A 16,214-nucleotide genomic window follows, 5' to 3' on the forward strand; every position below is an offset into this window, starting at 1 on the left:
TTTTTTTCTGATTACCTCTAGTTCTATGTTTATAGAAGTAAGATGTCAACATTATCCCAACACTTTCAATAAAGTGTGTACATTGAACTTAGGTTTTGTGGTATTTCTCACTTGTTTGTCTTATTCAATAAGGATCAAAGGGTGTGGATACATCTTAAAACAAAAATGGAAATAAGGGTGCAACCAAATAATTGGAAAAGCACCTATCAGGCTTTTCCTGATTTTCTAGTTACTTTTCAGATCTGGCTTTGTTATTCTTTTTTCTTTTTTTTTTTGCCTAAAAAAATAGAAAAAAACATACACCACTTGGTGGTGGTATAGTGAACTTCATAAAGATAGAAAGCATCATGAGCAAAAGACATGCAGAAAGTTTGGAACAGTGTCTCAAGGCATCAACCAATAAATTAAATCTTCCAAATGGACAGTGACTCCAAAGTGTATCACCAGATTAGATAGAAAGTGGATTAAGGACTTCAAAGTTTGTGGATCAGAGTGGTAGCCACACATTTCCACCACTTACTTAGGCAATGCAATCAAAATGCTGAATATAAAGACATTTAAAAACACTTGTCTCACTCATTACTTGCATCATCTTGCAAAAAGTTTTTTCTTTTTTTTGTTTTTGTTTAAATTTGCAGCTCTTTGTCATGGTAAACAAAACATAGTGGTAAAAGTGTAATATACAAAAATGTGTTTTTACCAAGTTAAAAAGCCTGTTTTACAAAAGTGTTTTTGGTCTGAAACTGGTCACGATGTTTTCATTCAGCACCATTAAATGTATGTAGAAAACATTAAAAAAATATACATAATTTTGTAAAAAAAAATTGGGCTTGCACAAAGACATTTGTTGCAAGGTCAGTGCAACAAATAAGAGTGTTCAGCAGCCTCATATCTATAGTCAAATAATTGTAAAATAAAGTGCAATTTTATGGATTCTATGCTGCAAAATATGGTAGTGATTTCAAGCCAGTCAAATGTCTCCTGAGCACGAATGCTGTCGTTTATTTTACAAAGCTGACACAACTCCAGTCACGTTGGTCCAGAGTTGCAAACCTTTGGAGCAACATCATTGCAAGCTTATCAAAAAGGTCAAAGAGTGAAAACTGGGGGGGGGGGGGAGAGCTGAAGCACCACAGCTAATTAATCAATGTTGAGTTTTTGTGCAGTACAGAAGGTCACTTACTTTGTTTCTATCTGAAGATTTGCATAGTTTGCAACTCTTGCTGTGTTTCTCCAAGTAATATGTTCATTTATTTTCTCTAAACTCTAAAACAACAGCTGGAGAATAAAGAGGACAATTGTTTGTTTTGGTTTAACTTTCACCTGCTTCTTGCACATAATACAAGGTACTGTTCTGTGGTGGTGTAAACCGCCCTGAATACACAATACAGGTTGTTTTGATTAAAAAAAAAAACATGAAATAAGAGCTGGAGAAGACATAGCAAACATAACATTTAATGAGACAGTCGTACCAATACATGGCATCTAAAATCGGGAACAGAACGAGGGATAAAATAGCAAAATTTGAGCAAATGAATAAATAGATGTTGCATGAAATATAAGAAAATTAAATCTTATCCCCTAAATTATCAAATAGTAGTCCAGATTAATTAAGAGGAAAATGGAAGTTGGGAGGAAGGATCATTTAAAACAGTTACTTTTGTGAATGTGAATACAAACACATTCAGATTTAGTTGTTTTTTAAACTCTTTGATTTATTTGTGCTATATGAAAAAAATATGATCTACTTTCTTTTGGTCTATGATGTAAGACTCATAAAATGCAGTTGGCTCATGTGGCTTTGCTGCAACAAATTTTAGAAAAAATTGATACCTGTAAATTCACTGTAAGTCAGTGAACTTCCAGTTCTTTTCAGATGAAACCATGCATTCATGATGCTTTGTGTTTCTGTGTGCAGCAGGATGTCAGAGTCAAATGGCCGCGTGAGTGCCTGGAGCAGTAGCCAAGTGGCCCAGTGGCTGCAGGACGAAGGTTTCGGACAGTATGTGGACTTGTTGTGTTCGCAGCACCGCATCGACGGCGTCAGTCTGCTGGCTCTGACTGAAGCCGACCTGCGGGGTCCTCCCCTTAGCCTCACCGTGCTGGGACACATCAAGCGACTGAGTGTAGCCCTCCGCCGCCTTCAGAGGGAGAATAAAGCTGAGCTGGAGGAGCTGGGTCTGTGGCCTCCAGATGCTAACTCTGCTGGACTCTCGCTGGGCACTCCGAGGGCCGAGTGGAGCTGTGATGGAGCTGAAAGAAGGGGATGTAATGGAGGAGATCATTTGTGCAATGGGATGGAGCTGCGGCTGAGGAACGGTAGCAGTCGTGGGTGTGCGCCTGGGGCAGCGCTGTGTCAAACGCACTCCAACGGGAGGTTTCGACAGCCAATGGTGGGCAGATTGGATCCTGAGGTCTGGAAGACGGTCATTAGTTCTGTATATGTGTTCTTAGTGTGTGGACTGACCTCTTTTGTCATGGTTATTGTGCATGAGCGTGTCCCTGACATGAGGACTTACCCGCCCCTTCCTGATATATTTCTGGACAGGTATGAACCGACCTGCTTATCTTGTGTGTTTTGCAATGGTAACATCAGTGAAAATCCACACGAGCATTTCAGTGTTTGTTCTGCAACTTTATCTCCTCAGTTTGCAAACACATTCTCCTAATTTACAGACTGACATACATATTTTCCTTCTTCCGTAGTGTACCCAGAATCCCTTGGGCGTTTGTGATGGCTGAAGCTTGTGGCCTGATCTTGTGTTACATGTTTTTGTTGATCCTGCTCCTTCACAAGCACAGGTATCGCCTTTTCCAATAATCCAATAATGAGCACTCTGCTCATTGTGGCTCACTGTGCCAGGAGGTTTGATACAAGCTTCTGTTCTGTCTGTAATTCAGGTCAATTCTCCTCAGACGGCTGTGTTCTCTGATGGGAACAGTGTTTCTGCTTCGCTGTTGCACCATGTTTGTCACCTCGCTCTCTGTGCCTGGGCAGCACCTGAAATGTTCCAGCCTGGTGGGTTAAACATAAGTGTTACTGTAAACTACAGAGTTACTATGTCTTTATCCTTGAGTAAGTAGCTGGTAGCTGGTCATGAGGTCATGACTCAAAGTATTTTTTTTTTGTCCCTCAAGTCCTACGGTGATACTTGGGGAAAGATCTGGAGAGCTCTGGCCATATGGAGTGGGTTTGGGATGACTCTTACGGGTGTCCAAACCTGTGGAGACTACATGTTCAGCGGCCACACAGTGGTCATCACGATGCTCAACTTCTTTGTGACTGAATGTAAGTTGTTTTTTTTTGTTGTTTTTTTTGGTTTGCTATGACGGTCTTGTCTCTTAAGAATAATGGAGGCAAAGACATTGCTCAATGCTTCTCCTGTGTCTCTTGTTGGAGCAGTTAATGAATTCTCAAGACTATGTTAAATATCCATTAGCATCACCTCAGGTTATATGCGAGGCACTCAGTTATGCTAGCAGCAGTGTTCTCACTAAAACTAGGAGAACTGAGCACATCAACTCAGTTTATAGTTCTTACACTGACTATGAACTATAAATAATGGAGTAGATAAAGAAGAGAAGACTCAGAATTAACTCAAACGAATCTTAATGTTGATATTAACTTTAATAAAATATCTTACCAAGTGTACCAATTTGAAGATGCACTCAAATTGTCTTTTTATATTTTAAATACACAAAATCGAAAAAGATCAACATGAATATTGAAAAACAAAAAAAAAGCATTTACTCTGGAAATCTGAGTTTGGAAAGTTATGGAAATTTCCCATAGAAATGTAAAGGAACGCTGCATGTACGTCTACCAGATTTGCACTGCTAATTCCTTGTACTTCCAGACACGCCGAGAAACTGGAATTTGATCCATACCATCTCCTGGGTGCTGAACCTGTTTGGGATTTTCTTCATCCTGGCGGCCCATGAGCACTACTCCATCGATGTCTTCATAGCCTTCTACATCACCACACGCCTCTTCCTCTACTACCACACGTTAGCCAACACCCGTGCCTTCCAGCACAGTCGCAGGGCTCGCATTTGGTTCCCCATGTTCTCCTTTTTTGAGTGCAATGTGAATGGACCCGTTCCTAACCAGTATCACTGGCCCTTCAGCAAACCAGCCTTCATGAAAACTCTAATTGGATGAAGAGTCTTGAACGATAATTGAGCTTTTTTGTAGCAGTGCCTCAAAATAATTGTCTCTTATATTAATGACATTATTATGTTCATATTTCTTCTTTTGCAAATTAATTGCTGTTTTTCTCAGGTGCAGGTGAACAGCTATGCAGTTTAAGTTGAGTACTTTAAAAAGATGAGACTATTTTCACCTTCTGTCAATCTGCTAAATAGAGCTAGCAGCTAGTTAGCTTAGCATGCAGGAAACTAAAACACAGACATGGAGTTGGATAAAAAGCAGAAATAAGGCACAGTTTTTGTGCGAAGCACATTTAATCAATCAGACCTGTAAATGTTGAAAAACTTGCATTTCTTCAAGTTTTCTGGAATATATTCAGATTGGTGGTAGCTAGCTCCAACCGTTGCCTCATAATTAGCATCTTTCTATTATGACTGAGTTGAATGCGTTTTTTTTATTCACAGCATTCTTAACTATTCTTTCAGATTTAAATTGCACGTCTCTTAATAAATTAATAATACTGACTTGTATATCATAAAAGCGAAGGACACTGGCATTTTCTGGAAGATTGTACACTATGTAGCATTTTTATTGACTTCCACTTTTTGGATGTTTACAGTTCAATGGTAATTTGTCAAATTTGTATACAAAGTAATGCATGTGACAGGTTCTTTTTTAAAGAGTGAATTTGATGAAAGTTTACATTTTGCTGCAAAGAGCACTTTAGTAAGTGCAACCAAAATAGCCTTTTTTATCAATATGCAACCAAATACTTGATCTCCTCATGTTTTACAAGAAAAAGAAATATATATTTCAGGGACATTTTTATTTCTGTCATTTTACATTAAAAGTGAATGGTTGACTTATAATCAATTTGAAATGTAAAAGTTTATGATTCAGTTATTTTTTTGTATTTTTATCTTACTTTTGCATATAGTGTAGAAATACTTGACATTTGTTTTGTTACTTGGTCAACCAAAGACTGGAAGTTTGTTTACAATAATGTGGCTTATTTTTTTTTGTTTTTTTGTCCTTTATCTTATGAATTAAGTTTTTGCTTAGGGAAACTTTCATATCGGTCTTCAGCTTTCTTTACACTGTATCTGTGTGCATGTGTCTTTTTGTAAATGACCAAAAAAGAGCAAGTTGCATCACGCAGTCTCTTAGTTCTAAGAAATGTGTCTTGAACATGCAATTTTAACATAACCTGTGCACCTGTTCCCCACCTTAAAACAAATGTCTGACAAATCACTGTTCAAATATTTGAATTAAAGAAATGCAGGGCTGCACACCCACCGATATAAATCATCATTGTAACTCTCAGCTTTCATGCACTAACCTCTTGGTGACTGCGTCAGATCTCGTCTGAAGATGGAATGTATTTGACAAATTAGGGCTGCTGTAATTCTTATTTATATATTTGGAATAAACAAAACTTTTATTCCAAATTCATCCAATGTAGAGTCTGGTTGTGTTTTTTTTTTTAATGGTTCATATACAAATGTTATGAAATTGCCTAACTGTGTCATTGTAATCACAGTGTAAATGTGTTTTGTGAACGTCTGACTAAAATTTAAAAAATAGCATTTTAATCTGTTATTTTGGGTAGCTCTGTGGCTGAAGTGAGCCTTTTTTAAACAGGAGAAAATGTTTTATCTCCTAGTAAAACTAAAAATATAAATTCTGTCTGTGGGTAAAACCAATTTGAAATTATTAAAGCACTTTTTTTTTACTGCTAGAACAATTAATCTTGCTTGATTCAACCAGGGAAGGCTTATGACTTTTGTGCTGCAGATAATAAATATAGATTATATGTTACAGAAGAAACGATGTAAGTCGATGCGTTCTTTCATGTGCCGTAATAATATAAAACATAACATTTTCACAAGCCATAACGTTGTAGGCAATTATAATTGCAATGTTCTTTTTGAAACAAAGCGAAACAAAAGGCACGTTTTACGTCCATTTTAACTATTTTAATTTATCCAATGTTGATTACAAACCCCAGACGCCATAAAATACCTTGTTCACAGATGTCTTTTTCTACAGGCTTCTGTCCATGTACTTTTTTTTTGTCTCCTGGGTCTTTTTGTCCTGTGTCACTCTGACTGCTTCTTCCAGGAGTTGGTGATAAAAGATTTGACAAACCCTCCAAAAGGTGAGTAATATCTTGCCACCAGAGACAGACAGTATAGCATAAACAATAAAAGTGCAGACGATGATTTGGGAAGGTGGAAAGCTTTCTTCATTACTCAAAGTGCTTTTAGAAAAGCCAGCTGGGGTTTGCTTTAGTTTTTCGAGATGCAAACAAAAAGGTTTGGCTGCTCACAAGCGTTTAGGACGAGCATGATAGAAACCTCACAAGCTTAAAGAATTCTTGGTAACGCCTAATGCAATATTCACATCACTTGGAAACCACACCACAAAAATCAACACAGAGAAAGGATTAGCAGCTGTCGTGGATTTATCAGAGACAAACACGTCACCTGCTTCTCTGAAAGGGGTTCAATTTGTTTACACACAGGGTGTGTAGATGGAGATGGGAAGGAGCGTGGATTTGGGTCTGAATGGGTGAGAGAGCACATGGAGTGCTCCTGCACCAAGGAGGGTTTGAGCTGCTGCAGCTTGTAAGGCTTTTATTCTCTTTTGTACAATATGTCCCTGAATATTGCTAATATACAATTGTCACCCTTTACAAAACAAAAATTGTGTTCCTTCTTAACATTTCAAACATAAGCTTCGGATTGCATGAAATCAGATCTCGCTCTCAACAACTACTTAATCCAACACAAGCCTCATGCGAGCAGAATTGTAAGGTTTAAAGTGGATATTTCATTTGTGAAAAAATAATTGTTGTAAAGACAGATCATGTTCATGCATAATAAACACAGACATTTGTGTGGGAGCATCACACAGGTGTCTGTGTATTTGAAAGATTTGTGGAAATATAATGGATGTTTTTCAGTTAAAAAAAAAGCAGCACTTTTATGCTGAAAAATTACTTACTGGGACTGGGAATTAAATACGTAGGATGTATTAAGATTAGAGGATAAAATACAAAGCCTGATGAAAGTATCTCTTGGACCTTTTCACATTGTATCATATTCCAAATACCCATTTTAATGGATTTCATTGGGATTTTTTTATTACAGATCAACACAAAGTAGCAAATAATCGCAAAGTGAAAATGAGGATACGTGTTTTTTTTTAAAAATACACTTCTTTTTTTTTTTTTAATAAAATTATCTCAATACCATGGCATGCAGGTTTCCCCTAAATAAAATTCAGGGTCATGCAAACAGAGTAAAAGAAAGTCCACCTGTGTGTTATTTAATTCGGGTATAAATTCAGTTGCTGTGTGAAACCAGCTGAAAGATAGCCCAAAAAAAAGTTCTGTTTGTGATAAAGTGAGACCAAAACTAAACTTTGTAGCCTTCTTGAATATCACTTTGATTTAGGCCAGCTGCTCTGTGTGGGAGAAAACTCAAACTGCACGTCACTCTGAAAGCACCATATTGATAGAGAAACATGGTGACGGCAGCATCATGCTGTGGTGATGTTTTTCTTCAGTCTTTCCATCATTCCAGCAGGATGATCGTAATCATTCATCCGTGGAATGTATTTATTGTATAAGGCATATGTAAATGAAATGAAACATATTAATACGTTTCATTGGCTTAATCAAGGTCCAGATCCTATTGATAATCACCGTCAAGACCTGAAACATCCTGATATGATGGTGCAAATTTTGCAAAATGTAATGGATGAAACATGTCTCCATGTTCAGTGCTGGCAAAAACGCACCCCAACAACATACAGCTCTGATAGCAGAAAATAGGTAGTTCTGCAAAGTATTGACTTGTGGTGGCTGAATACATGTGGATGCCACAATTTTCTAAAAAAAAAGATTTCTTTTTTTAAAAATGTTAAAATTTAAATAAAATCCTTCCCCCTGCAGTTCACACTAATGTGCCACTTTGTCCTTGTCTATCATATAATACTTTGTAATGTGACAAATTGTGGAGAAACAAACCAAAAACCCAGTAACTTTATTTGTTCTTTCTTTTTTTTTCTTTCTTTCTTTTTTTAACTATGTCTAGCTTACAAAACCATCTTGACAATTATGTTCGTTCTCCCTGTTGGGTCTGAAGGATCCCTGATGAAGCCACCGTAGATATATCCCTGAGGAGTGTGAGCTTGTTGTGGATAAAGATGCCTGCTCTGCCAAGATGGTGCAGAAGTCAGACAAAACACAGCCGTGTTATCCTTTCTGAAAACACAATGCAGACTCTAATGTTGAAGACACAACGTCAGTCCAACATCTTGATGCCATGTCATGATTGTATTACGGAGTTATGCAGTTTACGCTCAGCTTATAGCAAATAAAACAGCAGTACCTGTCTTACTTTGTCTTGTCATAACTGAAAATCAACTGGTAATAAAGGTGCACCTTCCAGCTGTGAGTCGTCTTTGCTGATGTAGTTCATTGATCCCACCACTATGTGACAGCAGAGATCGACTCTCGGCGGGTCTCTGGCACCCAAACGGATCCAACAGCCCAATTATAGCTGTTCTTCCCTTGCTGCTGTTTCTGACTGAAACGCTCTGGCTATTATGATATTCAGCTCCTTCTTTAACTCTCCTCCCTGTGGACTCACACCTGTTCAGAGCATCATCTCCTGTGTTCAAGGCATCACAGAAACTCTTCATTCAGCCTCCGCCACACGTGAGTGACTTATGTCTTCCAGACAATAATGATGTAATGAATTCAGTGGCAGTGATTCTAAATATTTAGTCACTTATATTGCATGCAATGTGGTTTATGTCTTGTCATCAGTTTTTTTGCTTCTTAAGTATTTGTGTTCATAAATATTTTCTGAATGATACAGTTACACAATAGTATTTGATTGTTGTTGTTTTGTAAGAAGTGTGTGCAGTTTTAGCAGCTAAAATGAAGAAAAGAAAAAGACAAAAAAAAAAAAACCTGGGAAAAAGATAAGCCTTTTTAACAGCGCTGTGTGGAAAGGTGAAGATAACAAATCTCATTACAGTGGACATGTATTTCGAGGACTCACCTACAATCCGTGACACCCCAAGCAGAGAACAATAGGAGTCAGGTCATTATTACAGACTGAGAAAACCAAACGGATTCCAGCTGCCTTTACTCTGAGCCTCCACACACAGAGGATGAAAAATAAGAAAATTGGTCCCGAATAGCATGCATGTGGACAGTCTCATTGGGCATATCTACAATGGATTCACGGAAGCAATTTGGAGAAAAAGAGATGTAAGCGGCACAGCTTTTAAGAATTAAGATTAAATGTTTTCTGAATAAGCAGTTTAATTACACTAAAGCTTTTTTGTTTCAAACGCATCAAGTGTCCATATGATTTTCATTCTCAGGCACATTCATTTGTTCTGTGACTCCACATTTAATTTCCCCAAAGGCTTAGCATCAAAGGTTTTTACACATCATAATATTATTACAATGAATTTTCTCAATGAATATTAATCACAACATCATCAAAGATCAATTGTTTCCGATAAATAGAATATGAAATTGTAACACATTCAATAAAATGTATTTTCTAAATAAAAAAAGGGAGGGAAATATGCTCTTAGACTGAAAAAGGAAAACCCTCTGTATTCTGCAAAATGCTGCTGCCTATGTATAAAGAAAGACCCAAGGTGAACATAAATTATGGTCGGCCATTTGTACATTACTACTTTGGCTATTTTCTGAGCAATGAAGGACACTGATGAGGGAGAAAAGAAGAGTACAATGGAGCAAATGAAGCCAGGCAGGTCATGATGTTCCCTCAACCTACAGCTTCAGCTCAAGGATGGGACCAAGAATAACAACACCTACAAGCTGAATGTCCAGTCTGTGGTGTTGGATCAGTGCAACATGAAATGGTTAATAGCAATGGGTATTTTATTCCTGATTCTGAATTAAACTCGGCTGGTCGTGGCAATACAACTGCTTTGCCACCCCGTAAGAAAAGATGATCAGTGCTGTGCCACACTGCCCACAGCTCAGTCCACACGGTGACAGGGTAGGTTAGTAAGGAAGCAGTGTGAAGTGACTGATAGCTAAGTGCGTGTGCTGCTAATAGAAAGTGACAGTTTCATTTTGTTTATGATGTTGGCTTTCACAGCACATGTCCAAGGTTTGAGGGGAGACGGCTTGAGTCCATTTTTAGGATTCTGACAATGTCACGCCCTTTCACTTTGACGTACCACATCAGTCATTGTGCTAAAGAGAAAAAGACAAATATGCACTGCAGGGTACGCGCAATAATTTTAGAGTCACAAAGCTGTTGTCTTTATCTTGAAATGTGTGTGGATTTTTGGGCAATGAATGGAGAGGCCTTTGCGTGAACAAATAAACAATGAAAATGGGGTCGGTTGCTACTCTTAGTCAAACAATAAGGTGTGGAAAAAAATATATGTATACTTTGGTTTTGGTATCTATAGGATTTCTTATTAGGATTTGTTTAGGATTTTTCCCACAAAAAAGTGTATTTTACAGTATGAATATATAAATATGAAAGTATTTTTTTTAATAGCTGGAACATAAAAAACTGTCACAATGACCAAGTGATTCCTTGTTTCCTCAGATTAAACTGACCTCAAACTTCCTACAGAAAATGACTTCTGGCAATTTTAGGTCCTTGCTTAAATTATTCAAAGAAACAGCTTGAGCATATTCAAAAATATTCTTGCTAGTTTCAGCTCAGTGATTAGTTTTATGTGTTTTAAAAAATAGTTTATGACTAGTAAAGATGGTTAGAAGTACCCATCTAAATTCTAGCATCTGGATATGCTTTGATCTTACTCTCATATCAACACATGTGAGTAATTTAAGATTAGACAATTGCTGATACTAGTTCCCAGTTTAGGACTTCAATAAAGCTAATGAATATTAATGTTATGTACATGGTTAAAAACTCAGTAGCTTCAAAGTGCAGTATTATATCTTGCTGCGTTTAATCAGTAAACATGGCCTATATTTATTTATTTAATTTTGGCTGAAATGGCTCTCCATAATACGTATTGTGCACATGTCCAACTTAACTCTGACCAACCATATTAAGTCTCTGCAGTTTTTCTGATGTTAACAAATATTTTGTCTAAAGTGGAGTTTCTACAGATCAGTCTTGTGTTTCTAAATTTTTCCATCTCGCACATTCAGCTAGTCAGCTGGTAGGCTACCACTAGCAGTTTTCTCGACTAGTTTTCTCTCTGTTTCTGTTTGTAATTCAGCTTGTAACATATTTTTACATGGTTGCAGTTAATCACAAAGTGACAAAACCTCCTTAAAGTTATCATGCTTCCTAGACTTTGCTTAAAATCTATTAACTGTTGTTTTTAGCTAAACTCTGAAAATCTCTCTCCTGCTCTATGTGAGTCGTCCACATAGAGCAGGCCCCATGACGCAGACAGACAGCAGTAACACAGTCTCTTCATTTATAGTTAAAAAATCATGTGTGCACTAAATATGTAGTTTTGCAAACCTTGCACACAAAATAGGCTATTTTAAAAATTTGCAGTGCCAAACTGACCACACAGGAGACTATTTTAGCCAGATTCTATGATATAGTTTACTTTGAAAAAGGCCTTGTTCAGGTCCTTGCTGTTTGAGATTGGTTCAGTATTACAAATTAATACGCTGTATTTTTGACGGAAGAATCCACTGCATGTGTTTTTCACGTTTTGCTCAATTAATTCACTGCTAAGGCACCCTCAGCCTGACTTAATGACAAATTAGTCAAATTTTGTGGCAATCAATTCAACCGATGTTTATAAAACATGTGAGCCTTTAGAAGATGCATCATGAGGCACAATAAATGCATTGCTGTCAAACATTAATGTCCATCATTAGTCATTTCAGAAGTGATTTGATGATGCTCATCAGCTTTTCTCTAAATAAAAACTTCAGTATAAGACCTCTCTCTTGCAATTGTTAATAGGCATGGTTTAGTATTAATACAGTTCTACCAAATATTGTCATTGATTTCTACATGAACTGATCATTTGACCTTTAAAATCTATTGCAACTAAAAGGGTTTTTTATCTGTTTTTCCTCCCTGTCTCAGATGTATGTTTCCAAAAGACTGAAATGGATGGTTAGGTCCAGAGAGATTTGGTGACATGTCCGTCAGTGCCAACACAAGCCTGTCTTCTTTACCTACATCACCTCTGCTCTTCAATGGTTCTACCTCTTCACATTCTCTGTTTTGGGAGAAAGAACGTGCCAATCATGAGTCTGTGCAGGAATGGCCAGGGAACAAAACCCAGCTCATGTCAGACCTCTCTGTTCTTGAGCAGGAAGAGCAGTGCCATATGTCTCCTGTCCTCACAGCATGCCTTGTGGTGTGGTACAGTGTTACAATGGTGCTGGGGTTGGTGGGGAACATCGGCCTCATTTGCATCATCACCCATCGCAGAGAGAAAGTCAATGTCACCAGCATTTTCATCTGCAATCTGTCATTCTCTGACATTTTAGTGTGCATGTTCTGTCTCCCCTTCACTGTCATTTATACGCTCATGGACCACTGGGTGTTTGGGTCGCTGTTGTGCCGTCTGGTGCCGTTCATCCAGTGCGTGTCTGTGACGGTGTCAGTGCTGTCTTTAGTCTTCATTGCTCTAGAAAGACATCAACTCATCATTAACCCATCTGGATGGAAACCAAGCATTCCCCAGGCCTACATGGCTGTCATTTTCATCTGGATTCTTGCCAGCTTCACATCCACACCCTTTTTAGCCTTTCAACTGCTCACAAATGAGCCATACACCAATGTAGTCCTGCCACTTCATCCCCAACTGTATCCTCCTGTTTATCTCAATGCATCTCCAACTCAGCTCGTCTCCGCTAATTACAAAAACTCATCCGTGCCTTTAAATCTCTATCGCTCTCTCTTCTCTTATGTCCCCACCTCTCCTCATATGGAAGCCTGTGTGGAGCACTGGCCATCTCACGAACAAAGGGTGGCTTACACCACATGGCTTCTGCTGTTTCAATACTGCGGTCCACTCCTGTTGGTGCTGCTCTGCTATGTCAGAGTTTTTGTTCGCCTTCGCCACCGCAAAGACATGTTGGACCGTGCCAGGACCCCAGAAAACCAGCGCATGACCAACAGCCGGCGGATCAACATCATGCTGGTCGCGCTCATAACAGCCTTCGCCCTTTGCTGGCTTCCGCTCACCATCTTCAACGTGCTGTCGGACTGGAACCTGGAAGCTCTGCCTGTCTGCCATCACAACCTCCTGTTTTCCCTCTGCCACCTGCTGGCCATGTCCTCCACCTGCATCAATCCCATCATTTATGGCTTCCTCAACTCCAACTTTCGTCAGGAAGTGCGGGAGGTGCTGCTCCACTGCCGCTGTTTCCCACAAGAAGAGGAGTTTGAGCGTTTTCCCATGTCCACAGTAAACATGGAAATGTCTCGCACCTCTGTGCCTCTACAGTGCAGAAGTAATTCAGTCTGACTTAAGAAAAGTCACGCTTCTGTAATAGGACGTAGTCAGAAAAACGGTTCAGTTTTCGGACTTTGATTTTCTTTGTTTTATCAGTGGTTTAAAGTAAAGTGTATACTACAGTGTTGTTTTTTCTTGTTCTGTGCATCCCTATAATTAAATAAGAAATGTTAATAGTAGCATTGGTTTTAAGATATTAAAGGTAATGTATTAGCTAAAAGTTGCTGTAAAAAAGTCATTGTGTCAGACTAACTACGGTATTTGTTTTCAAGTGGACTATTGTGATAAAGTTGTATTTTTTGTATTTATGACAGTTGTAAAAGTGAACATTTTACAGTGAAGAATAAATTAGGCTTGTTTTGTGATTTTTGTGACAAATAAAGATAACATATTGCTTTACGCTATTGCTAAGACTGCTTTTGATGACCTTGGTTGTTTATTGACTGTGTTTATATTTTGCTTTATGTGTTATTAAAATTACTATGTAGCTTTTGCTCAAAAGGGTGTGAGCAATACATTTGCACCAGCTTAGATTGGCACGGTTGTACTGTTTACCAAACGGCAAAAAAATTAAGAATTCACATTATAATGATTGAAATAACATTTCCAAATCCACTAAAGTGTCTTGATCGGTTTATTACTTTTTACGTTTTCTTATACTGTTTTTAGACTAAAGTTACCTTGTTTTAGCTTGGTTAGCAATACCAAAATTATTTCTACTTACTAAAAGCCTGAGCGATGACAATGAAATTTTTATGAAGTTTCTTTAAATTTGGAGTTTTACATTGCTGTAGTTTATGGTAAATTGCCATTTGAACTGTGCGATGTTGGCCAAACATTCTGGGTATCATCCTTCAATGCTACATGATTGATGACATCAAGACATCAACCAACTTCCTGGTTGATGTCTTCATATATTGCGTCAATATTTCCACGTGACGTTCTTTACTCATGATGCTCCTATTTTACTAAATTCACCAGTGTTTTTTGCAGCACAACACTCCAACAACATGATGCTGCTTGCAAACTTCCCTCTTTTCCCTCTATATCTAATAATGCTTATTATTCGCAAATGCTTCAGTTCATTAGACCACAGGGCATATCACCACAAATTAAGGTCTTTGTCTCTGATTGCATTCACAATCTGTAATCTGGCTTTTCATCTTGTCTTGGGGTAATTTTTTTCTATCTTGTTTTGTAGTCTTTCAGCCCATGTCACTTGTTTCTTTTACCAGCCCCTGCCAATATCTTCACAAGGTTTTAGTTTTGTTCTGAGGTTAATATGCACATTTCCCACCAAAACGTTCCCAGTGTCAGTTTACGCTTGTGTGTAATTATCTGAACAGATAAATGCAGCACCTATGCATCTGAAAATTGTACCACAGGCAAACTTGTGGAGGTCAACAATTTTCTTTCTGATTTCTTCCCTGATTGAATTGTAATTTGCTCCCCCATGATGACACAAGGAGGAAATTTGTTTGATGTGTGCCTGAAAATGCATCCACAGGTGTGCCTTTGTTTAACTTGTTGTAAATTATTCTATCAGAAGCTTACAAAGCAATGCCATTATCATCCAAGCTTTTCCAAATTGTTTTTAATTAAGGAGTGATTGCGCCAAATCAAGAACTCGATTGAGTCAGGTGGATTTCCCAAGATAGAATATGTTTATACCAGTTTGATTAATAAACTGAACTTAACTGCGTTGTTTGAAAACTAGGGTACAGATGGAATCTGCGAAATTGACTTCAAATCTGTTTGTACGTTTAGACTGAAATGATTATCTTGTAAAGTGCCTTGCCTTGTTGTGAATTGGTGCTACATAAATAAACTGAATCAAATTTAAATAATAGTAGTCTTTGCATAGACAAGAATTTGAAGAAAGTTTAAAAATAAATCTCAAACAACTTTCTCTCACTTTATTCTGGCTTTAACTAATTCTGGTAACCCTGACTGATAAAAAACAAAAAAAAGTTTTAGTTCAATATAATATCAGATAGATATGTGTCATTTAATTCAAAATCTTGGTTCATTTGTAAATACTTCAATATGTTTTAAAATATCAACTAAAATCGCTTTTCTGTACTAGTTACTGTTGCATTAAATATTGGTGGTGGCACACCTTAAGTTTTATTTATTATTTCAACGTGTGTCTGTTGTAGATCTGACTGTTCTTTTCGTTAGTACTGGTTAAGCACTTTCTAATGGACTTTGAATACTTTGTATATTTTTATTAATCAATTTTAGCAATTCATATATCAAAATTATCACCTTTCTGTGCTATTTTGTGCTTCTTGTTATGTTTTCTTTTCAACAATTTCTGGTTTTGTACTAATTTCTGCTTATGCTAATTTCTGCTATTTTCCTATCTTTCACTTTTCAACTATTTAATGTTTTATACTGATTTCTGCTTTTGGTAATCTATACTATTTGTTTTTGCTATGTGTCACTATTGTACTTTTTCAAATATTTTAGAAATGTGGCGATTTCTTCAAGTTGCCATCCTCTTATGCAATAGCTGTTGATTGCGGTAAACCTATATTGTCACATTTAAGCTTTCATTTGAATAGATGTGTGTGTGTTTGTG

General features: G+C 37.5%; 3 protein-coding genes across 5 annotated transcripts in view; all 3 read left to right on the forward strand.

Moving 5' to 3' along the window:
• The window catches only part of LOC103476985 (sphingomyelin synthase-related protein 1-like), a 6,757-nt gene extending 1,024 nt beyond the window's left edge, over nt 1-5,733 (forward strand). For 2 of the 3 annotated variants that reach the window (XM_008429774.2, XM_008429775.2), the window contains exons 2-6: nt 1,919-2,548; nt 2,707-2,802; nt 2,902-3,019; nt 3,139-3,289; nt 3,858-5,733. In XM_008429774.2, coding sequence (XP_008427996.1) covers nt 1,923-2,548; nt 2,707-2,802; nt 2,902-3,019; nt 3,139-3,289; nt 3,858-4,162 — 1,296 coding nt within the window. In that variant the 5' untranslated portion in view covers nt 1,919-1,922 and the 3' untranslated portion in view covers nt 4,163-5,733. The remainder of the gene's footprint in view (nt 1-1,918; nt 2,549-2,706; nt 2,803-2,901; nt 3,020-3,138; nt 3,290-3,857) is intronic. The other variant, XM_017308852.1, reaches the window with a different exon arrangement.
• A 229-nt stretch (nt 5,734-5,962) lies between these two features.
• msmb (microseminoprotein beta) lies at nt 5,963-8,440 on the forward strand. Its single transcript, XM_017308817.1, is given in 4 exon segments — nt 5,963-5,981; nt 6,675-6,777; nt 8,251-8,301; nt 8,304-8,440. Coding segments are annotated over 4 exon segments (294 nt in total). The 3' UTR covers nt 8,425-8,440.
• A 273-nt stretch (nt 8,441-8,713) lies between these two features.
• On the forward strand, nt 8,714-14,029 carry npy4r (neuropeptide Y receptor Y4). Its single transcript, XM_008429776.2, has 2 exons — nt 8,714-8,876; nt 12,250-14,029. The coding sequence occupies exon 2, from the start codon at nt 12,305-12,307 to the stop codon at nt 13,640-13,642; it is 1,338 nt and encodes a 445-aa protein (XP_008427998.1). The 5' UTR covers nt 8,714-8,876; nt 12,250-12,304; the 3' UTR covers nt 13,643-14,029.
• Nucleotides 14,030-16,214: the final 2,185 nt, after the last annotated feature.

This window comes from Poecilia reticulata, linkage group LG15 (genome assembly GCF_000633615.1).
Source record: "Poecilia reticulata strain Guanapo linkage group LG15, Guppy_female_1.0+MT, whole genome shotgun sequence".
Lineage (NCBI taxonomy): Eukaryota > Metazoa > Chordata > Actinopteri > Cyprinodontiformes > Poeciliidae > Poecilia > Poecilia reticulata.

Excerpts from the sequence above, each read along its gene's own strand:
- npy4r (XM_008429776.2), top strand. The coding sequence starts at position 12,305 with ATGTCCGTCAGTGCCAACACAAGCCTGTCTTCTTTACCTACATCACCT.